Source organism: Ailuropoda melanoleuca, chromosome 12, assembly GCF_002007445.2.
Source record: "Ailuropoda melanoleuca isolate Jingjing chromosome 12, ASM200744v2, whole genome shotgun sequence".
In the NCBI taxonomy this organism is placed as follows: Eukaryota; Metazoa; Chordata; class Mammalia; order Carnivora; family Ursidae; genus Ailuropoda; species Ailuropoda melanoleuca.
In genome coordinates this window covers 4,543,828-4,562,775 of record NC_048229.1, presented here as the reverse complement: position 1 = coordinate 4,562,775, position 18,948 = coordinate 4,543,828, and the positions used below count along the sequence as shown (strand labels likewise).

Below are 18,948 nucleotides of genomic sequence, written 5' to 3'. Positions count from 1 at the left end.
GTGGGCACTCTTCTCGTTCCCCTCGAGGACTCCTCCCGGGAGGGGAGGTGGCGAGGCGGCCATCCCCTCCTTTCCCCCGGCCACGGTGGGCCGGTGCGAGAGTGCGGCCCCTTGCCCTGTCTCTGCAGTGGAGGCCTTCGAGGAGGTGATGGACAGCCTGTGCGTCCCCCAGTACAACAAGGACGGGGAGGAGAGGGTGCTGCTTTTCCTGAAGATGGCTTCCGGCCACAGCTTCGGGCCCGAGCTGGTCAAGAGCATCCGCAACGCCATCCGCGTCGGCCTGTCTGCGCGGCACGTGCCCAGCCTCATCCTGGAGACCAAGGGCATCCCGGTAGGTCCGCCGCCGCCGGGCTCGGGCTCCTGCCTCCGGGCAGTGGCGACCAAAGCGCCGTCGGCTCCCCGGGAGCCCCCACACGCCAGGGCTCATCTAGGAGCTTTCTCTGCTTTATATATAGTTTGTCTGCGTTGCCTGGCAACCCTGTCTTTTTTTTTCCCCCAGCATCTTTTTAAAAAAAGGTTTTTTTAATTTTAACCCTTCCTGAATTGCGTTTAAAGTAATTTCTGCTAAATACCTGTGTTCGGAGGCTAGGCAGGCCCAGCCCTGCACAACCAACTAGATTTTCCCCGGTGCAGTTTTAGTGTGTTCTTAAAATTATTAATGAGAAAATTAATTTTAACTTTTTGAAGAGCCGCTGGGGTGCTGTTGCTCTTGCCTTTTAATTTTCAGTTTTGCCTGTGGAAAGAAGAGTCAAATCTATTTAGAGGCACGTCTCCAGAAAGCTGCTCCCCCTTCTACTTTGTTTAGGTTCAGAGTGGGGGAGGAGGGGCGCCCAGATTGGATGTCAGCTGAGAGGGGAAGCTGCTGTGTGCATGGCACGTGCGTGTGCACAGAGCGGGCTGAGTGCACAGGTGAGCCAGGCTGTACGGAAGCCTACAGCCTAGTAACCCCTAGGTTCTCCGTCTGATGGAGAGACGGGACAGAGCCTGACCGGGCCCCTGGGAGAGCACGGCTCTGATGCTTCCCCGAGCAGGGCCTGGACTTCTCCTGTCCACATGCTTCTTTTAAAGTTGGGTTATGCACAGGAAGGGTCCCAGGCTTGGGGGTTCTCTCTGTCTCTCTCGCTTGGTGACTCCTGGTGACTCTGGGGACAGTGGCTCTCGCAGAGAGGGAAGGTATTTCTTGAGTCCGTGACACTTACTGCCTTCTGATGAGGGCCTAAGGCTTTCCTTCAGTGAACCAGTTCTATCCGCTTCTGGAACGTTCTGGAGCATGTGAGTGTGTCCTTTGCTTCCAGAAGGGTTATTCCCCAACTATATGCGCTCATGAGATTAGTGGTACGGTTTATCTGAGAGAGACAGGAAATGGTGGCTGGTCTTTCTGTCCTCAGCGTGGCGCTGGGGTTGCTGTCAGGCCCGGTTCTCCCCAGGTGCTGTCTCCTCTGTCTGGTTGGGCTGGGAAGTCACTTCCAGAGTTCCCTGAGATTGTTCAAGGCCCTCGTGTCTTCACACTCTCCTGATCTGAGCTGATGGATTGGGTTGGCTGTGTATGTCATGTGCTGGGGAGGGGGTGGCTCAGCCAAGGAGACTTGGGGCACTTGGGGCATTGCGAGGCCAGCAGGCACGACCACCCTGACCCCAGCACATCTTTGTCCCCGCTCACAGTTGAGATGCCTGGCCCATCCTGATGGGAGGCAGCATGACGTGTATGTCACGGGGAGGCCCAAGTAGCAGCGAGTGGGGGAGGTCTCTGTCTCCTGCCACCCTCCTCCCCAGAGGAAGCGACAGTGGGATTTCTTCTGAAACACAGTCTTCTTTCTTTTGTCAGCTGATGGAAGATATAACTTATTAGCTCCCCTGAGCCATTCTTGGAGCTTTTGTGTAAAGCTTACAGGCCCATACAGCACGTGAGACTCTTGCATTTCAGGGCGAGAGGGGCTGACACCCAAGTGACAGGCAGCCCCTCGGAAGCTAGTGCTTAGGTCCTTAATTAGTTCACACGTCGCCTGAGTTTTTCAAATGAATGAATTTTAATTACATCTCAGGTTAAAAAAAAAAAAGTGCCCGTGGAGGAGAGATCAGGACACCGCAGTTTTACTAAAGGGCTCTGTCCTCAAGTCCCCTGGCCCCCGGACGCCCGCACTGCCGCTGAGGCCCGCGGGGATCAAAGGCGGAACACACAGGCCACGGGTTTTAGGGGGAGATTTGAACGTTTGGAAGGAGTCTGACTGTGTGGAAAGTAGTGCCCCATCCCAGCCTGATGGATGCTCCTGAGGAAAGATTTTGGGACAGCTTGGTGAGGCCCGTGGATGAAGCTCACTGGCCAGTATGCTGACGAGGTGGCGGGAATCCAGCCCGCTGCTGACATGGTGGTGGCCGATTTTACGATACAGGGAAAGGTAATGAAGTCAACATAACTGACAAAATAGAAACACAGTCTGACAGCGAGGCACTTGTGGGAACTGTCTGTGTGTGAGCCCCGTGAACCCCGCCCCCCTGCAGGGAGAGGCGCTGGCGCCCCCGCTTCACGCTCGAGGAGGCTGACTGGGCTTAGGGAATCAGCCCACAGCCCCCCAGATGTGGTGGCCCAAGTGCCGCGTGCTCGCCGTAGTGGGAGGCCCCCTCCCCCAGGGTACCTGCGTGGCTGGCTCCGGGTGGAGGTGGTTCGGCTCGCAGTTTGGTCATCCGGCCCGTGGTTTGGACGTGCCTAGAGCTGGGAGCCGAGGGCTCTTTTCCCCTTGCGGCTCAGCCGCGGCTTTTGCTTGTTTGCTCCGCCCCTCCCCGCAGTACACCCTCAACGGCAAGAAAGTGGAAGTGGCTGTGAAGCAGATCATCGCGGGAAAAGCCGTGGAACACCGAGGGGCCTTCTCGAACCCCGAGACCCTGGATTTGTACCGGGACATCCCCGAGCTACATGGCTTCTGAGTTGGACCGGCCCGCACGGCACCCTGCCACACGCGTCTGTGCTGTGACTTTCGTGGGTTCATGACGTTACTTTGGGAAGGCAAGTGTCTGCGGGCTTGGGGAAGAGTGTGTGTCTGTCCCACAGTTGCGTCTGGTGGCTTCCCCGCGTCTTCCTGGGCCACGTCCTGACCTTCAGAGGCCGAAAGGGAGCATTTGGTTGTGTGTGTGGCGAGGCTTGGAGCGTGTGTCCTTGCACAAGTGTTCTTGCACATGCCGTGAGGAGCCGGGGGTCACCAGTGTGTGGACGGTTGGGGCCGACAGCCACGGTCACTGCCATGCTTCCCATGCTGGCCGGGGCCCCTTGAGGAGTGATCTTGCCTTCGGCCTTGTGCCTGCAGTTCCTCTGCTCTTTTCAGGTGTAAATCTGTGTTTGCCTTTTACGTGGGTCTCCTGGCTCTGGCCATCGTCCCTCGGGGCCTGTCGGTCTGCTGTGGCACGTGGACTGGTCCCTGGTGGCCGACCGCTCCTGCAGGTCCTGGTGGAGCCGCGTGTCGCCCCCACCAGACCGCGCTGCCCGGCGAGCAGAAGCTCCCGCTGGACGACACGTGGCTTTCGTGCTTTCACAGGGTCTCCTTATTTCATGGACTTCGAATGGTTTAAAAATGTTGTGACATTCGTTATCTGGTGCGTGTGGGTGCTCGAAAACTGGATGTCCGCCCCGCGGGGTGGCGTCGCTCTCGGGGCATCGGCGGGCCGCCTGGGCAGCCGTCGCGGGTCTTCCTGCGTCGGAACTGCCCGGCCTCAGGGGACACGGCCTCGCTCTCCTCCCCCCGGGGCCTCTCGGCACCTCATGGCGAAACCGTGTTCTCGCAGCTGTAAATCAAGTCATGGGTTGACAGCTGCGCAGTTCATATGTACTCTCAGTTCAGCACGTTAACGAATTTCTGTAATCCTAATGTTCGTTTTTGTGTTTTTAAAAACCGAGCACAATGAAAACCTTTTTCAAATCCCTTTTCTTCCGGATTATGGAAACACAGGGGGAAAGTGCTATGAGGAATTTATGCAATAAACATCTCTCTATGTACATCTGTGTGCACACACCTGGGCGGGTGGGGTATTCCTGGGCCCCGGGTATGGGGCCAGGGGATCCAGGGGTCCCAGGGGACCGAGCGGCCGGCGGGGACTTCTCAGCGTGAAGCCAGCTCCCCGGAGGAGAGGCCCTCCTTACCCTAGGCTTCCCCATGGTTCCAAGCAGACGGGGGTCTGGACCGCAAGCCCTGTCGTCGCAGGAGCTGTGTGTCACTGGGGTGGCATCACAGAATCCAGGCTTGGCCCGGCAGGGCTCCTTTTTCTCCTGTCTCGGGAAGGTGGAGGCAGGCGGGCACCCGGGGCCAGGGTAGTGACTACGCGATGAGCAGTGCCCATCTCGCTCTGCCATCCTCCGTCTGCAGCCGCCCTGCCTCCCACCTCCCATCATGTTCCTGGCAGACCGAGAGGGCTGGGTGAGGGGCAGAAAGCCCTCCCCCGCCCCGTCTCTGGTCTGTCCCCATTGTTTGGGTTTTGTGGAAGCCCACCCCGTGCACCTCTGCTAGTGCCTAAGTGACCGGAAGTGGGCCCCACGGCCACCGCTAGCAGCAAGGGTGTCTGGATGTCTGAGTGTTTTTAAACAGGACCTGTCACCTTTTTTGCATTTGTTTCTCGTTGTTGCTGTAACAAATTACCACAAACTTCGTGGCTTAAACCACGAATTTATTACAGTCCTAGAGGTCAGAAGTCTGGCTCAGATCTCGCTGAGCTAAAGGCAAGGCGGCTGGCTGCATTCCTCCTGGAGGCTCCAGGGGAGAATCTCTTCCTGGCCTTCTCCAGCTTCCAGAGTCCTCATCCATGGCTGCGGGCTCCTCCCTCCATCCCCAGAGCCTGCAGTGTCTCCTGCCTCCCACTTCCACACACAAGACCTCTGTGATTACCTTGGCCCCACTCCGATAATCCAGGATCGTTCCCCATTTTACCGTCTACTGATTAGCAAGCTCACTTCCACGGGCCGCCTAAAATCTCCTGGCCACAGAACCTAACACCTTCACAGGGTGTGTTTGGGGCCTTACTCTGCCTCCCTCACTTTGCAAACACGGTCGAGTCCTGCTGGTGAAGAAGACGGGAGAGTGGTCATCAGAAGCTGTGAGCCCCGTGTCGGAACAGCTGGGTGGTCGGAACCTCTGGCTGTCGATTGACCCTGGGCTGAGCTCGCGCCCCCCCCCCCCGTGGGACCGGCCTGCCAGCCTCCCTCCCAGGACTCAGGTCTGACCCCGCCGGCGGCTCAGAGCCCACTGCAGGCTGACTGTGCTGGAGGCGTCGTTAAGGCCTAACTGCCATGCCCTTTTAGTTCCAGCAAGACCGCCCAGGCTGGCCAAGCCCACACGTCCATGTTAATAAGCTGCGCCGGTAACTTCATTAACGAGAGACAGATGTTCTCAACAGCAGCCATCGAACACTGACCGCGATGCCGGCTGCCCCGTGATGTGTCTTGGCCTGAGCATCGCCCTGAAAGCACCTGCTGGTCAGCTGCCCTTTTCCTTTGCGATGCCTGCTGGTTGTACCGCACCCCGCACCACAGTCTCCTTCCCATCCTTCTCCCCGTTCCCCACCATACGTGTCCCCCCAGCCTCGCCAGGAGCACAGGGACCTGCAGTGCAGCCTGGGTGGGGCTGCCAGGATTCCAGGCAGCTGTTCCTCCTCCGGGTGTGTCTTCTCACCTCCAGGAACTTCCTCAGGGCCGGGAGGGGGGCGGCGGCACCGTGCCCACCCCCACCTCCTCGCCAGTGCAGACAACCCTAGGGACCCTGGAGCACTGTGTCTGGGTCACTTGGTCCTTGACACTCACCCCTGCACCCTCCTTTTGTACCCGGCTCCTCTGCACTGGCTTCAGTACGACCCCTCTTGCTGTGGGTACCTGCCTGCTGGCCCCCTCCCTGCATTCCGAATCCTGGAAGACCCCAGATCTGCTCCCTCATCTGGATCCCCAGCCCCTAGCAAGCCCCTAGCAAATGGCCTGAACCCACTGAGCTTTGGGAAAGGTGTCTCCTTGACGTTTTAACCCACTGTCACTGTGGATGTGTGTGGACAGGCTTCAAGTGCCCAGAGCAAGTCTTGGAGGGAATGAACTCCCTTTGAGGGCCCAGCCATGTCCCCAGCTCTGGACTTCAGCCTTCAAAGGGAAAGCTGCACACAGATTTAGGGGGATAAGTTGTAGTCGCTGGGGTCCAGGCTCAGCTGCTATAATGAGTACCCCCCCAGTCTGGCTCAACCGGAAAGTTTTTTCCCTGCAACAGCTTTGAGGTGGCCTGGGGGGAGGGTAGGTGGCTTTTCTTTGCAAGGTCATCCAAGTGACCCGAGTTTCTTCTATCTGGTTGCTGCACCATCCTTTGCGTGGGGGCCCGGTCGCCGTGACCCATGCCGGCTGGTCGCATTCACACGGCAGCCCCTCCCTTCCGCTTCCCGCCCATCAGCCACCACCTGTCCCACAGCCGCACTCAGCTGCGGGAGGCCGGGCGGTATGCTCGCCAGCTGGGTCACACCTGACCTGCAGCTGGAGAGTCAGCCCGGGGGAGCGTACGTGCGTGTGTGCGAAGGTGACGCTTCCTTGTGTGTTTGTGTCTGCATTTTGAAGGTAAATCGTGAGGTTTATGAGGCAAACTTGTTGGCTTTTATAACATTTTGGCCACACACGTGTGTGCGTACATGTCCGTGTGTGTGTATATGTGAAGGCGTGTATTTGTGTGTGAACACGTGCACATGTGTGTGGCCGTGCATGTGTGTGCACTGACATGACACACTCGTCCGAACCCAGAAGAGCAGGGCAGTGAATGGCAGGGGTTTGTGTTTTCAGTCCGGGTGCCCACGCACACGCGGGCCGGCGGGGAGACTTCCCTGTCTCACGTCGCCTTGCCCAACCGTAGCTGCTCACGGCTACGCCGGCCGCAGCCTGTGCCCTGAGCACCTTCCCGTCTGCGGACACCTTTCTGTGTCTAAGTCAAGCGGCTTTCCCTGGGGGTTTGCAGGGCCGGGGACCGGGCACTAACTTACTCTTTCAGCCGACGTCCCCTGTTAGTCACTGGGGCCAGTGGTCACCAAGCGTGGTGAGTGCCATGGAGTGGGCACGTCGGGCAGGAAGACAGGTGATCAGCAAGGAAAGGAGAGAAGGCCTGACCAGACGTCATAGTTGAGGCCTGTCCAAGGAGACGGCGCTGAGGCACGGCCTCTGAGGGAGGATGCACCGTGAGAAGGTGGGAGGTCAGCCCGTGGGCAGAGCAGAGCGAGCCTGAGCCACATCCTGAGAAGGGAATGGACTGACGCAGGGGAGCAAGGGAGAGGTGATTTTGAGAAAGGGTAGAGAGCCGGGTGGGAGAGGGGCCGCTGTGCAGAATGTGGAGTGTGGACTGTGTTCCGAGGGCCACCAGGAAGCCGCAAGGATTTGGAGTCCAGAAGGGACATCAGTGGATACGCCATTTGGAGGGTGGCGGGACAGAGGAAGGGTCTGGATTGGGAGCTGGGTGATAAGACGTATGTTCCAGCTTTCTCCTGCCTCCTCCTCCTCCTCTCTCCTCTCTTCGTGGCCCCAGCACCCCTTGTGCACAGAACTCGAGACTCGTTGTGGTTCCTCAAGCACATAGGTGTTGAACACACAGCGGGGACAGGAAGGAGCCTGTCGGATTTGGCCAGAAGCCTGAACTGGCTTTGATGAGCTGTGGTTCTTTCTCTCTGGACCATGACCGCCTTTTCTGTCAGTTTTAAAAGCCTGTTGCCATTTTGTCCCCACGTCTTCAAGACTGTCATGAGCAAATAAGGAAAGGCCTATTAAGATGTATAAAATACATCACAGGCCAAGCACGGGCTCGGCTGTCGTGGTTGATCACGTTGGAGCGCCCTTGACCATCACAGCAGTAAGTGGATGGTCTCATAATTTCATTAGATGACTTCCAGGAGAGAAACAGTTGTTCATCAACTCACTATGCACTGGAACGGTTTGCAAACCTCTTTGTCTTGGGATGCCCTCCCTGTTCTTCCTGCTCCTACCTTCTTTCCCTGCCTCAAACGGCTAAGTCACAAGTCCTGGTGGGTTTTAGGGGAGTGAAAAGGTGTGGTTGTCGAGTGTCCCCACATGGCTTGGACCTAGTTTTCATGTTCCAGGCTCTGAGTTTATCATTCTTATATTCCCGCTTACCATTTATCTGCTTCTGGCATGGCCCAGTTCTTTGTGGGGCCCGCTTCCTCTTTTTTTTTTTTTTTTAAAGATTTTATTTATTTATTTGACAGAGATAGAGACAGCCAGTGAGAGAGAGAACACAAGCAGGGGGAGTGGGAGAGGAAGAAGCAGGCTCATAGCAGAGGAGCCTGATGTGGGGCTCGATCCCGCAACGCCGGGATCACGCCCTGAGCCGAAGGCAGACGCTTAACCGCTGTGCCACCCAGGCGCCCCTCGCTTCCTCTTTTCAATCATGACTTAGGATTTTGTTGGCTACAGGGAACAGAAACCCCAACCCAAAGTGGCTCAAGCAGATAGAAGGCTGTTACTGGCACACAGGTTTGAAAAGTCCAGTGCCAGGATTAGCTTCAGGTGTGGCTGGATCCAGGTGCTCGAATGGCATCAGGGTCCCCTGTCCCCATGTATCAGCTTCCCCTTCCTCTGTGTTGACTGCATTCTCAGGTGGCTTCTCCTCTCACTATGGCAACCTGGATACCTCCCACTCCAGGATTGTGTCCTCTCAGTGCTGAGAGGGGAGAAGGATTTTCCTCCTGGTGGTTCCAACCTGAGTTCCAGTGTTGAAGGTCATTGGATCACTTGGATTGCATGTGGCCAGGCATGTGCTGATTGGCCAGGCCTGGGTCACATGACCCCTGCCATACTCAGTTACAGGGACTGGGGTGGGGGTCCTGGAGCCTCATGTGGCTTTCCTTTCAGGGGTGGGGGGCAGCCAGCCCCTCTGTTTCTTCTCCTCTTTTCACAGGTGCTGGCCCTTTGTCCCTTGCTTCCCTTGCTCCTTCTTTCTCTAGGAGAGAGCCTGTCTAACCTCCTCTGTCTCTCTCTGCTCCCCCTTCCCTCCCCAGCATGACAGGTTGTCTGGAAAACAGGAGCCTGGTGCCTATGAGAATGGATTTCCAGATTAAGAAAATTGTGTGTGTGTGTGTGTGTGTGTGTGTGTGTGTGTGTGTGTGTGTGCTTTTTCCATAACACAAACTCTGGAAAGTATAGCTCTGAAATCTTATGTCTGGCTTTCAAAAGTCTGTGAGACTCTGGATTAATGTTTATCTGTCCTGCATGCCCCCACCGAGCCCCCTGCAGCCCCTGTGCTGGGCCAAGACCGGCTGGCTGGAGGGTCTGTGTGGGCAGGAGGGCTCAGCCCTCCTAGGCGGCCCGTGTTCCTGCTCCCCTTCCATTCCCTCTCTCCTCCCTCTTCCTTCCCCTGCTCTCCTTTCTCTCCTTCCCCCTTCATTTCTTACCCATTCCCCACCACCAGTCCTTCGGAGATGGGCTCACATCCTTTCTTCCTGGAAAGCCTGTCCTGCTGTACCAATCTGGACTGACTTGTTCCCCTCTGTGGTAGACACACCCTACAGTGGCCCCATAGTTCCTGCCCTTAGCACCCATACTTTTGTGTTACCTCCTCCTCTTGAATGGGGGTGGGACCTGTGCCCTGCTTCTAGCCACAGAAGATGGCAAAGGTGAAGAGATTTTGCAGATGCAACTAAGGTCCCTAATCAGTTGACTTTGCATTACTCAAAAGGAAGACTATCTTGGTGGGCCTGGTGTAATCAGGCGAGTCTTTATAAGAGGCTCTGGGCCTTCCCTGATGTCAGAGACTCCAAGTAGCAGAGACTTCTGGCTTTGAAGAAGCAAGCTACCATGACTTCTACCGCCACAAAGAAATGAATTCTGCCATAAACCTGGGGAAGCTTGGAAGGGGATCCTTCCCGAGTTGGGCCTCCAGATGAGAATGCAGCCTGACCTTCACCCTGAGCTGAGAATGAGCTAAGCCATGCCTGGACTCCTGGTCTACAGAAACCATGAGGTAATACGTGAGTGTTGCTTTAAGCTACTGTGTTTGTGATAATCCATTATGCAGCAATAGAAAGTGAATGTACTGTCTCAATGGTCCAGGCCTCAGTAAACAGGATCACACTCCACTTAGCACCTTTCGGTGTATGAGTCCCGTCTCCTTGGCCCCACTCAGGTCCCTGAAGATGGGAATGTTCCTCCTTTACCTCTTCCCTGTCTCCACTCCTTGGTCCCAACCACAGGCAAGTCTTCATTTCAGTTGGGACTGGCACTGTGACAGGAAGCCCTCTCTTATCAGTGACTTCAGGCTCAGTGGGATCCAGGGGCTGGGACAGTGGGATCATGATTCAATATCTCTTGTGGAATCTCTAAGCCACTGGTGTGTAGTGGTTAAGAGCACGGACTCAGGAATTGGGTTGCCAGGTAAAATACAGGATGTTCAGGGGGTGCCTGGCTGGCTTGGTGGAGCATACAACTCTTGATCTTGGGGTCCTGAGTTTGAGCCCCATGTTGGGTATGGAGCCAACTTAAAATAAAAAAAATACATTAAAAAAAGATAGGATGTTCAGTTAAATTTGAGTTTCAGACAAACAGTGAATAGCTCTTTAGTGTAAGTAAATCCCAAATATAACACGGTACGTATTTACACCAACGAGTATTCATTGTTTATCTGAAATTCAAACTTAGCTGTCCTATCGTTTTGCTACATGTGGCAACCCTACTCTATAACCAAGTACTTGGATCTGAAGTATGGTTCCTCCTCTGTGTGACCATGGGGAAGTTACTTAACCTCTTTGAGCCTCATTTTCCTCAGCTATGAAAGTGGGCATTAAAAAGACGAACTCTAACAGGGCTGTGATGACAGTGGAGTAATCACATGGCCTATGGATAGTGCCAGACATCTGGCAGACGCTCAGTTAACATTCTCTGCAGTACAGTATCTTAACCTTGTTTCTGTGTAAGCTTGCCTTTTGGGGGGGTCTAAGGCCCAGGAAGGAATCTCCTTGGCCTGGCCAAGGTCACGTGCCCATCTCAGAACCAAACGCTGTGGACGGGGGGAATGGGAGGTTCTGATTGGCCACACCCAGGTCATGTGACTGCCCCTGCAGGTGGCGGGTGGGCCAGCCCACCTGGACACACCTGGAATGAGAGTGGGGAAGGGGAGGTCCCTCCACAGTGATGAGGGCGCCTGCTGATGGTGGTGAGGGCGGTGAGGATGGGTTCCCCAGGGCACGGGCTCCCCCTCAGCACGGGGTCGGTGTGTCAGTGAGACCCCAGGATTCAGCATGGGGGGGGGTGGGGAGGGAAGAACTGATGCTGAACTTGGAGCTTAGGGTCTTGCCTCCTCCTCCGCGTCACTAGCTCCGCCTGAGGCTGTGACCCCGGGATGAAGGTGGGGTGGCCCCAGTGCGTGGGAGGAGGGCCTTGTTTCAGGTGGGAGAGAGAACGGGAGCTTTCGCTGGGTCTTGCCTGGAAGAGTTCCCAAACAGAACCCTGAAGAAGAAAATGTGCTTTTCTGGTTCTGAATGTTCGCGTGTAATGAACACAAGTGAGACCTCGACGCACAGACAGCAAACACAAGAATCGGGTTTTGAGGATCAGCCAGATTTCAACCGAGGCAGACCACCCTTGGAGGAGAAGCAACTCCGTCTGGGATAAATCTTTTAAAATTGTGGTTTTCTGGGAGCCAGAATTGCCTCTAGGAAGAGAAGTGCCTCAGGGTTGTGGCAGGTACAGAAAAGGGGTGGAACATTTTTTTGACACTTCTTCTGGCGGGGAGGGGTGTGTCTGGATCCCCTCTCCTTGAATTGGAGCGGGCTGGTGGCTGGCTTCATCCGTAGCGTGAGACAGGTGCTGCTGGGTGGTTTATAGGCTTGGCCAGGAAAGCCATGGAGCTCGACCTTGTTCTCTTGCGGTTGCTCACTCTGGGGAAGCCCGCCCCCACATAACCAGTCTGGGCATATACGCAAAGAAGATGAAAACAGGATCCCAAAGGGACACCTGCCCTCTTACGCTCACTGCAGCATTATTTACAATCGCCCAGATAGGAACGCAACTTTGGTGTCTGTCGGTGGAGACACGGATAGAAGATGATGTTCTATATATGTGTGTATAAATATGGGGGTGGAGAGCCTGCCACCTGTGACAACGTGGATGGACCTTGAAGGCATCATGCTAAGTGAGATAAGTCAGAGAAAGACAAATACCACATGCTCTCACTTATACGTGGCATCTAAAAACGTGGAACTCCTAGAACCAGCAAGCAGAATGGTGGTTACCGGGGCTCAGGGGGTGGGGGCATTGGGGAGATACTGTTTAGGGTACAGACTTGCAGCTAGAAGAGGAATAGATTCTGGGGACAATACATAGCATAGTGAGTAAAATCAGCAGACTATGTTATATGCTTCCGAGCGGCTAGAGATTAGATCGTAAATGTGCTCACTAAAGAAAAGAAATGATAATTATGTGATGTGATAGAGAAGGTGGTGGTGCACATCGCGGCAGACAAGTGTATCAAATCAACACGTGCATCTTAAATGTACACAGTGCTCTATGTAAATTATATCTCAGTTTTAAAAAAAGTCTGGACTTTGAGGTCACCAAGCTGGGGAAGCCACATGGGGGCGCTCTGGCCCCGAGATCCAGCCGTCACTGCCTGGGCCCCAGACGCTGGAGCGGAGCCGCCTTGCACCCTCCTTACCCGTCATCTGTCAGCTGAATATCACTGAGTCACCTCAGCTGACCCCACACGGAACAGAAGAATTACCCAGTCGAGCTCTGCCTGAATTTCTAACCATGGAAGCCTTGAAATATAATAAACTTATTTTTGTTCTGTGCTGCTAAGTTTGGGGTGGTTGTGTGGCAGTAGCCATCAGAACAGGGCTTCTCTACAGTGCGGCCCGGACAGGCGGTGTAAATACTAGAAGATGGGCGGGCGCCGCCCTGGGAAGCTGGGGACAGCAGGAGCCTGCTCTGTGTCAAGGTGACAGCTGTCATTAGGAAGCCGGAGCTGAAGCTGACACTCTGGGGCCCCCGTGGGTGTGACCTCAGCTTTCCCGTCTGTAGAATGGGGTTTCCGTGAACTGCAAACTTGTTAATAAGGAGCACGTGTATCAAACCAATGGCCAAGGTTCAAATCAAGCCTGCAAATATATCTTACTTGACTCTCACGGTTTTAGTATTTGGATCCAGTTTAGCAATTGGGAGATTTCGCAGCTTCTTCTGCAGTCACTTGGTCCTAACGGCTCACATGGTCTGACACCATTCTCAGGCTTGGCACGCGTGATTCCTCTGACCTCTGTGTCCTTGTCGACCCCGGGCTCTGCCAGAAGCGATCCAGGGAGCAATGAAGCCACCTCAGTGGGGACCACAGCGTGAGATGACCATGACAAAATGTTCCCTGCTATGGCAGGACACACCCCCTGCCCTGATTTAAATGCGCGGGGTTCATGGGAGAAGTTCATCTTGGTTATGGAAAAATAAAGTCCGTGTCTGCCAACTCGAGCACGTGGGCTGAGCCCTGGCAGAAGCTGCCCATTGAGCAAACCCTCCCCGGGCACCCAGGCTGATCAAAGCCCTTGAATCAGCAGCTGATTGAATCCTCAACTCCCGCACAAAGAGACACATTAATGATCCATGTTTTCACAGGATGGAGATGGAGGTATAGAGGCTAACTTGCCTGGGGTCCTACAGCTGACAGGGGGGGTGGGATAGAATTGGGGTCAGGACCCAGGCAGTCTGGCCGCAGCCCCCCTGTGCAGTCTGCAGTCGTAGCCCCTTTCCTGGCCATATCTCCTGGCAGAGCAGGGATGGTATCCCCTGTGGCACAGCCCATCGTCCCCGTGTGGGAGGGGAGCCCGGGGTGGCCTCTGCCTGCAGACAATCAGTGCTTAAGGACCACCCGTGGGAACCAGACACCGAAAAGGCATTTGCAGGAGGGGGGTGGATGGCTGCTCGTCTCCAGCCTGGGCTGGAAGGAGCCAATGCAGGTCACACTGCCTCCGGCTGCCTGCGGTCCCTGCAGTTTCCGTAATGACTGCCCGGGTCCCCTCTGTGCGCTGACAGCTGAGCCAGGTGCCAGTTGCTGAAGGCAACAGACTTGTTTCTGTCAGCCTGGGCTGTCCTGGTAGCCGAGGCTGGTGGCTCCCAGTGGGTGGTCTGTGGCACTGTCATTCTATAATGCACAGGCTTAGGACCACAGGGCTCAGGGGCTGGAGCTGTTCATCTGGGCCGTGGGCTGGCTGGCGCTAATAATAGCGGACGTCGCTGTGGCACTGACGACGCACCAGGCACTGTTCCAAGGGCACAGTCCTGACTGTCGGCAGGCCTAGGACACAGATACCATCATTATCCCCACTTTGCAGATAGGGAACAAGGCACCAGGTTCAAGGACCTCGCCCAAGGTCGCACAGACGGGCCAGCTCCGATGCTGGCCTTCACCTGCTTGACCCTTTCAGGAAGAGCTCCCAAAGAACGGAGACAATCCCCCTTTCAATTAGCCTCATTTTGTGGTCCTTTTGGGGGGATAGTTCTCGAATGTCTAGATTGATTAAAAAGAAATCATACCCCAGTGAAAAAGATCAATTGCCATGTACGGTTTCCAAGTCACTTTGATGCTGTCACAAACCCTCTCATATGTTTGAGCCTCTAATTAGATTTGGAGGGGAATGAATTCATGTGTCATGAAATTTTAAAAGACAACGTTCCATGAATGGAATTTCCCATTATTCCAGCTTGATTGAAATTGTGGGTTTTTAAGAGGATGCTATTTATACTCTTAAAACAATGGAGCTTTCAAAAGGATTTGTTTCCTAGGTCTTCATATGGGATTTCTAGGGAAGTGGAAATTTTCAAATTTTCGTAATGAATGTGGTTTTGTGGCTTTCCTCCTTTTCTTTCTTTCTTTCTTTCTTCTTCTTTTTTTTTTTTAAATAACCTGAGTCGGCAGTGTCTCTCTTCCCCTGATGGGAACCTCAGGTTCTTGCCAAAGTATGTATCACATAATTGCTTTCATGTTCAGGCCCGGCAAGAGCACGCTGTAAGCGGCTGGGACGCAGATGTGACAATTCTATTAGCCTGGGTTCTTGCATGGTTGACCTTGCAAATTGAATTCGGGGAGGAGAGGCCTGGGAGGTGCAGGCTGAGATTTCTGTGCTTGGGTGTGGACAGCCAGGCAGCCACTCCCCCCATTGTGTCCTGGGGTCTTCCTCACCTCCCCAGTGGAGCCCGTGATGGATGGGCTCTTGCCCGCTGTAGCCTTATTAGCCACTCTGTCAAGGCGACAATGTCATTTTTCATATCGCATCTTCAGACCTGAGGTTTATTTTTAGGTTGGGAGTCAGCCAGCCTTTCCGGAGAGAGAACCACAAAAAGTTGAGAGCATGGGGATGCCTGGGTGGCTCAGTCAGTTAAGCATCTGCCTTTGGCTCAGTTTGTGATCCCAGGGTGCTGGGTTCGAGTCCCATGTCAGGCTCCTTGCTTGGCGGGAAGCATGCTTCTCCCTCTGCCTGCCGTTTCCATTGCTCGTGCTCTTTCTCTCTCGCTCGCTCTCTGTGACAAATAAATAAATTCTTAAAAAAAAAAAAAGCTGAGGGTACGGTTCCTGACCCTGTGGACGCTGGGGAGCTTTTCAACAGTAACCGTGCTCAAGAAGATGCCTTCTGGGGTGCAGGGGTTGTTCTGTATTCTGATGCACATCGTGGTTACTTGAGCTTATATCTGTGTACCAAAAATTGAGCTTTGGTGAGGATGTGGGGAAATCAAGCCTTTTGCCTTGCTGGTGGGGATATGAAATGGTGGAGCCACTGTAGAAACAGTTTGGCAAGGGCGCCTTGGGGGCTCATTCGGTTAAGCATTTGCCTTCAGCTCAGGTCATGATCCTGGGGTCCTAGGATTGAGCCCCAAAGGCTCCCTGGCTGAGTGGGGAGTCTTCTTGTCCCTCTTCCCCTCCTCCCCGCTGTGCTCACACTCTCATTTGCGCGCGCTCTCTCTCAAGTAAATAAATAAAATCTTAAAAAAGGAATAGTTTGCTAGTTCCTCAGTAAGTTAAGTGTAGGATTACCGTATGACCCAGCAACTCCAATCCTAGCCATATCCCCCAAAGACTTGAAATCAGGGACTGAAATAGACATTTGCACACCAGCATTCCCAGCAGCGCTATTCACAACAGCCAAAAGGTGGAGACAGCCCGAGTGTCCATTGACGGATGACTGCAGAAGTAAGATGTGGCCAATCCGCACAATGGAATATTATTCAGCCAGAAAAGGGAACGAAGTTCTGACCCGTGCTACAACACGGACACACGCTGAAAACATGCTAAGTAAGAGAGGCCAGACTCAAGAGTCCAGACATCGTGTGATCCCACTTGTACGAGAGAGCTTGACTAGGCAAACTCAGAGACAGAGAGTAAGACAGAGGTCATTTGGGGGCTGGGGCGGCGAGAAGGACATGGGGAGTTAGTGTTTAATGGGTGCCGAGTGTTTAGTGGGATGATGGAACGTTCCGGAGGTGGAGGGAGGTGATGGCTGCACCGCGGTGTTGATGTGCCACGGAACGGAGCACTTACAAATGGTTAAAATGGTAAATTTTGTGTTATGTGTATTTTTCCACGATAAACCATCATTGAGAGGTACACTTACGATTTGTGCCCTTGGGGGAGGCGCCTGGGGGGCTCGATTGGTTGAGCATCCAACTCTTGGTTTCGGCTCAGGTCGTGGTCTCAGGGTCGTGGGGTCAAGCCCTGTGTCGGGCTCCATTCCCAGCACGGAGTCTGCCTGTCCCTCTTCCTCTGCCCCTCCCTCTGCGGGTGTGCACTCACTCACGTGCTCTCTTATAAATAAATAAATAAATATCTTTAGGAAAAGAAGGATTTGTGCACTGAAGGGTGTGTATGCTATAAACACTGATTCCCAGGCCCTACTCCTAGAGATTCTGATTGAATGGTCTGCAGAAAAGCCTAGGCATCAATATTCTAAAGAAAACTACCATGAGGAATCTGTGATCTGGAAAAAGGGCAAAACTCAGGCACGGAAGCCCCTCCAGAATAAGACAGAACTGAGGAATGCAGGTAGAGGTCATGTGGTCTGTGAAGGCCAGTGCATCGGGTCTAGGGCAGAGTGTTTGCTGTTGTAAGAACCCCCCACCCGAGCTCCCCCTTCCCTTTCACAGGGTGTCTGCCCCGGCAGCCAGGTCCCCGAGCCATCATGATGGATGGAGCCCCCGCCCTCCAGCTTGCATGGGTCACAGGTGAGAGAAATAAACGCTGGTTGCATAAAGCCACCGACCCTGTGGGCTTATCTGTTACGCAGCAGAACACAGTCTGCCCTGACTGGTACAGGGTCTCCCTCTCGGACTTGAATGAGGGAAGAGGAGGCCTTTTGGGAGCTGGGAGCTGCCTGGACAAAGCCTGGGGCACGGAACTGTGTGTGGCCCGCTGGAGATGTGAAGAGCTTAGTTGGGTGGGAAGGGAGGAGTCATCCGAGAGGAAGGGACAGAACGGAAAGGACCTCAATGCTTTGTGAAAGATCGTTGAGTGGAGGGATAATATTTGTCAAATTGAGCGATCTTTTCTTTCGCTTCTTTCACTATCTTGCCTTGAGCCTTCCCTGCTACTGGGCAGGTGGGCCACTGTGTGTGTGCACGTTGCATCAGGGATGATTTATGACAGCACAGGAGAGAGAGAGAGAGAGAGATTGAGAGAGCAGTGGGGATGGAGAGAGAAGAGCCATTTTATAGCTTTTACTTTTTAAAAGTCTAGAACTGAGAGGCCAGGAAGCACAGACAAAAAATGGGGGGAAAACGAGGGAAAAAAGCATGATGAGGGCAGGGCTTCCCTACTCCGCCCCCAGCAGACCAGAAGATTCCTGGACTGAGGAGAAGCCAAGACAGAGAAGACATTGATGGGTATGAGTGAGGGGAGCCTGGCTCCCTGGACTGAGTCCTATGGCAGCCAAGTCCCCAGATTCCTTACTGGTTGTAGGCGCAAGGGGGCTCTGGGTTCTTGAGGTAAGGCCTGGGTAGGTAGCAAGCACTTGGAGAGCTGGGAATGCTTTGGTGGCAAGCAACGGGATGCTCAGACAGAAGGGATTTACCAAGTACAGGCATTTCGTGATCTTATGTGACCCCCTAAGTAGGGGACAGCAGCAGGCCTCTGGGTACCATTGTTTCTTGGCCTCTTCCTCATGGTCACAAAGTGGCTGCCACAGCTTCAGGATCACATGCTCACACGTCTGTGTCAGCGGCAGGATGCAGGAGTGTGGGGCGGCCAAGGCAGCAAGAAGTCTCCTTGTGGCCCTCTCTTGGGAAGGTTTTCCCTGATAGATCCCCAGCAGCCTTCTCCTCCGGTTCATCGAGCAGGGCTGTTTCTCACAGCCACCCCAAGCTACAAAGGAGGCTAGGGAGCAGGCACCAGAATTCTCCCCCCACTCCCCCCTCGCTTCTTGTTTTGACATAATTTCATAATTTCACACTGAAATAAAAGTTGCAAGCATAACACAAAAAATACCCAATATCCTTGACTCAGATTCCCTAAATGTTGACATCTGCTTTATGCTTTCCTTTTTCTGTCCCTTTACATACGTACACACACACACTCTTAACGTATTTCCTTCTGAACTGTTTGAGTCAGTTGCAGACATAATGTCCCTTTATCCCTAAATACTCCATTGTGTATTCCTGAAAAACAAAGGCATTCTCTTACATAACCACAGCACAATGATCAAAATCAGAGAATTAACATAGAAACAATGCTGTTACCCAATCTACCCGACCTTTTTCAGATTTCATCAATTGTCCCAATAACGTCCTTCAGAGCAGAACAAAAGCCCCGGTCACACACTGCACTTGGTTGCCATGTTTCCTAAGCCTGTGTTAATCAGAAGTACTACCCGAAACTTCCATTGCCTTCCATGACACTGATCTTTTTTTTTTTTTTAAAGATTTATTTATTTATTTGAGACACAGAGAGAGAACGGGGGGGGAGGGGTAGAGGGGCAGAG

General features: G+C 53.9%; 1 protein-coding gene across 1 annotated transcript in view; it reads left to right on the top strand.

Annotated features, from left to right (window-relative positions):
• AACS (acetoacetyl-CoA synthetase) overlaps positions 1 to 3,985 on the top strand; it is a 57,590-nt gene extending 53,605 nt beyond the window's left edge. The window contains exons 17-18 of the mRNA XM_034637938.1: positions 129 to 331; positions 2,785 to 3,985. Coding sequence (XP_034493829.1) covers positions 129 to 331; positions 2,785 to 2,922 — 341 coding nt within the window. The 3' untranslated portion in view covers positions 2,923 to 3,985. The remainder of the gene's footprint in view (positions 1 to 128; positions 332 to 2,784) is intronic.
• The last annotated feature ends 14,963 nt before the right edge of the window (positions 3,986 to 18,948 follow it).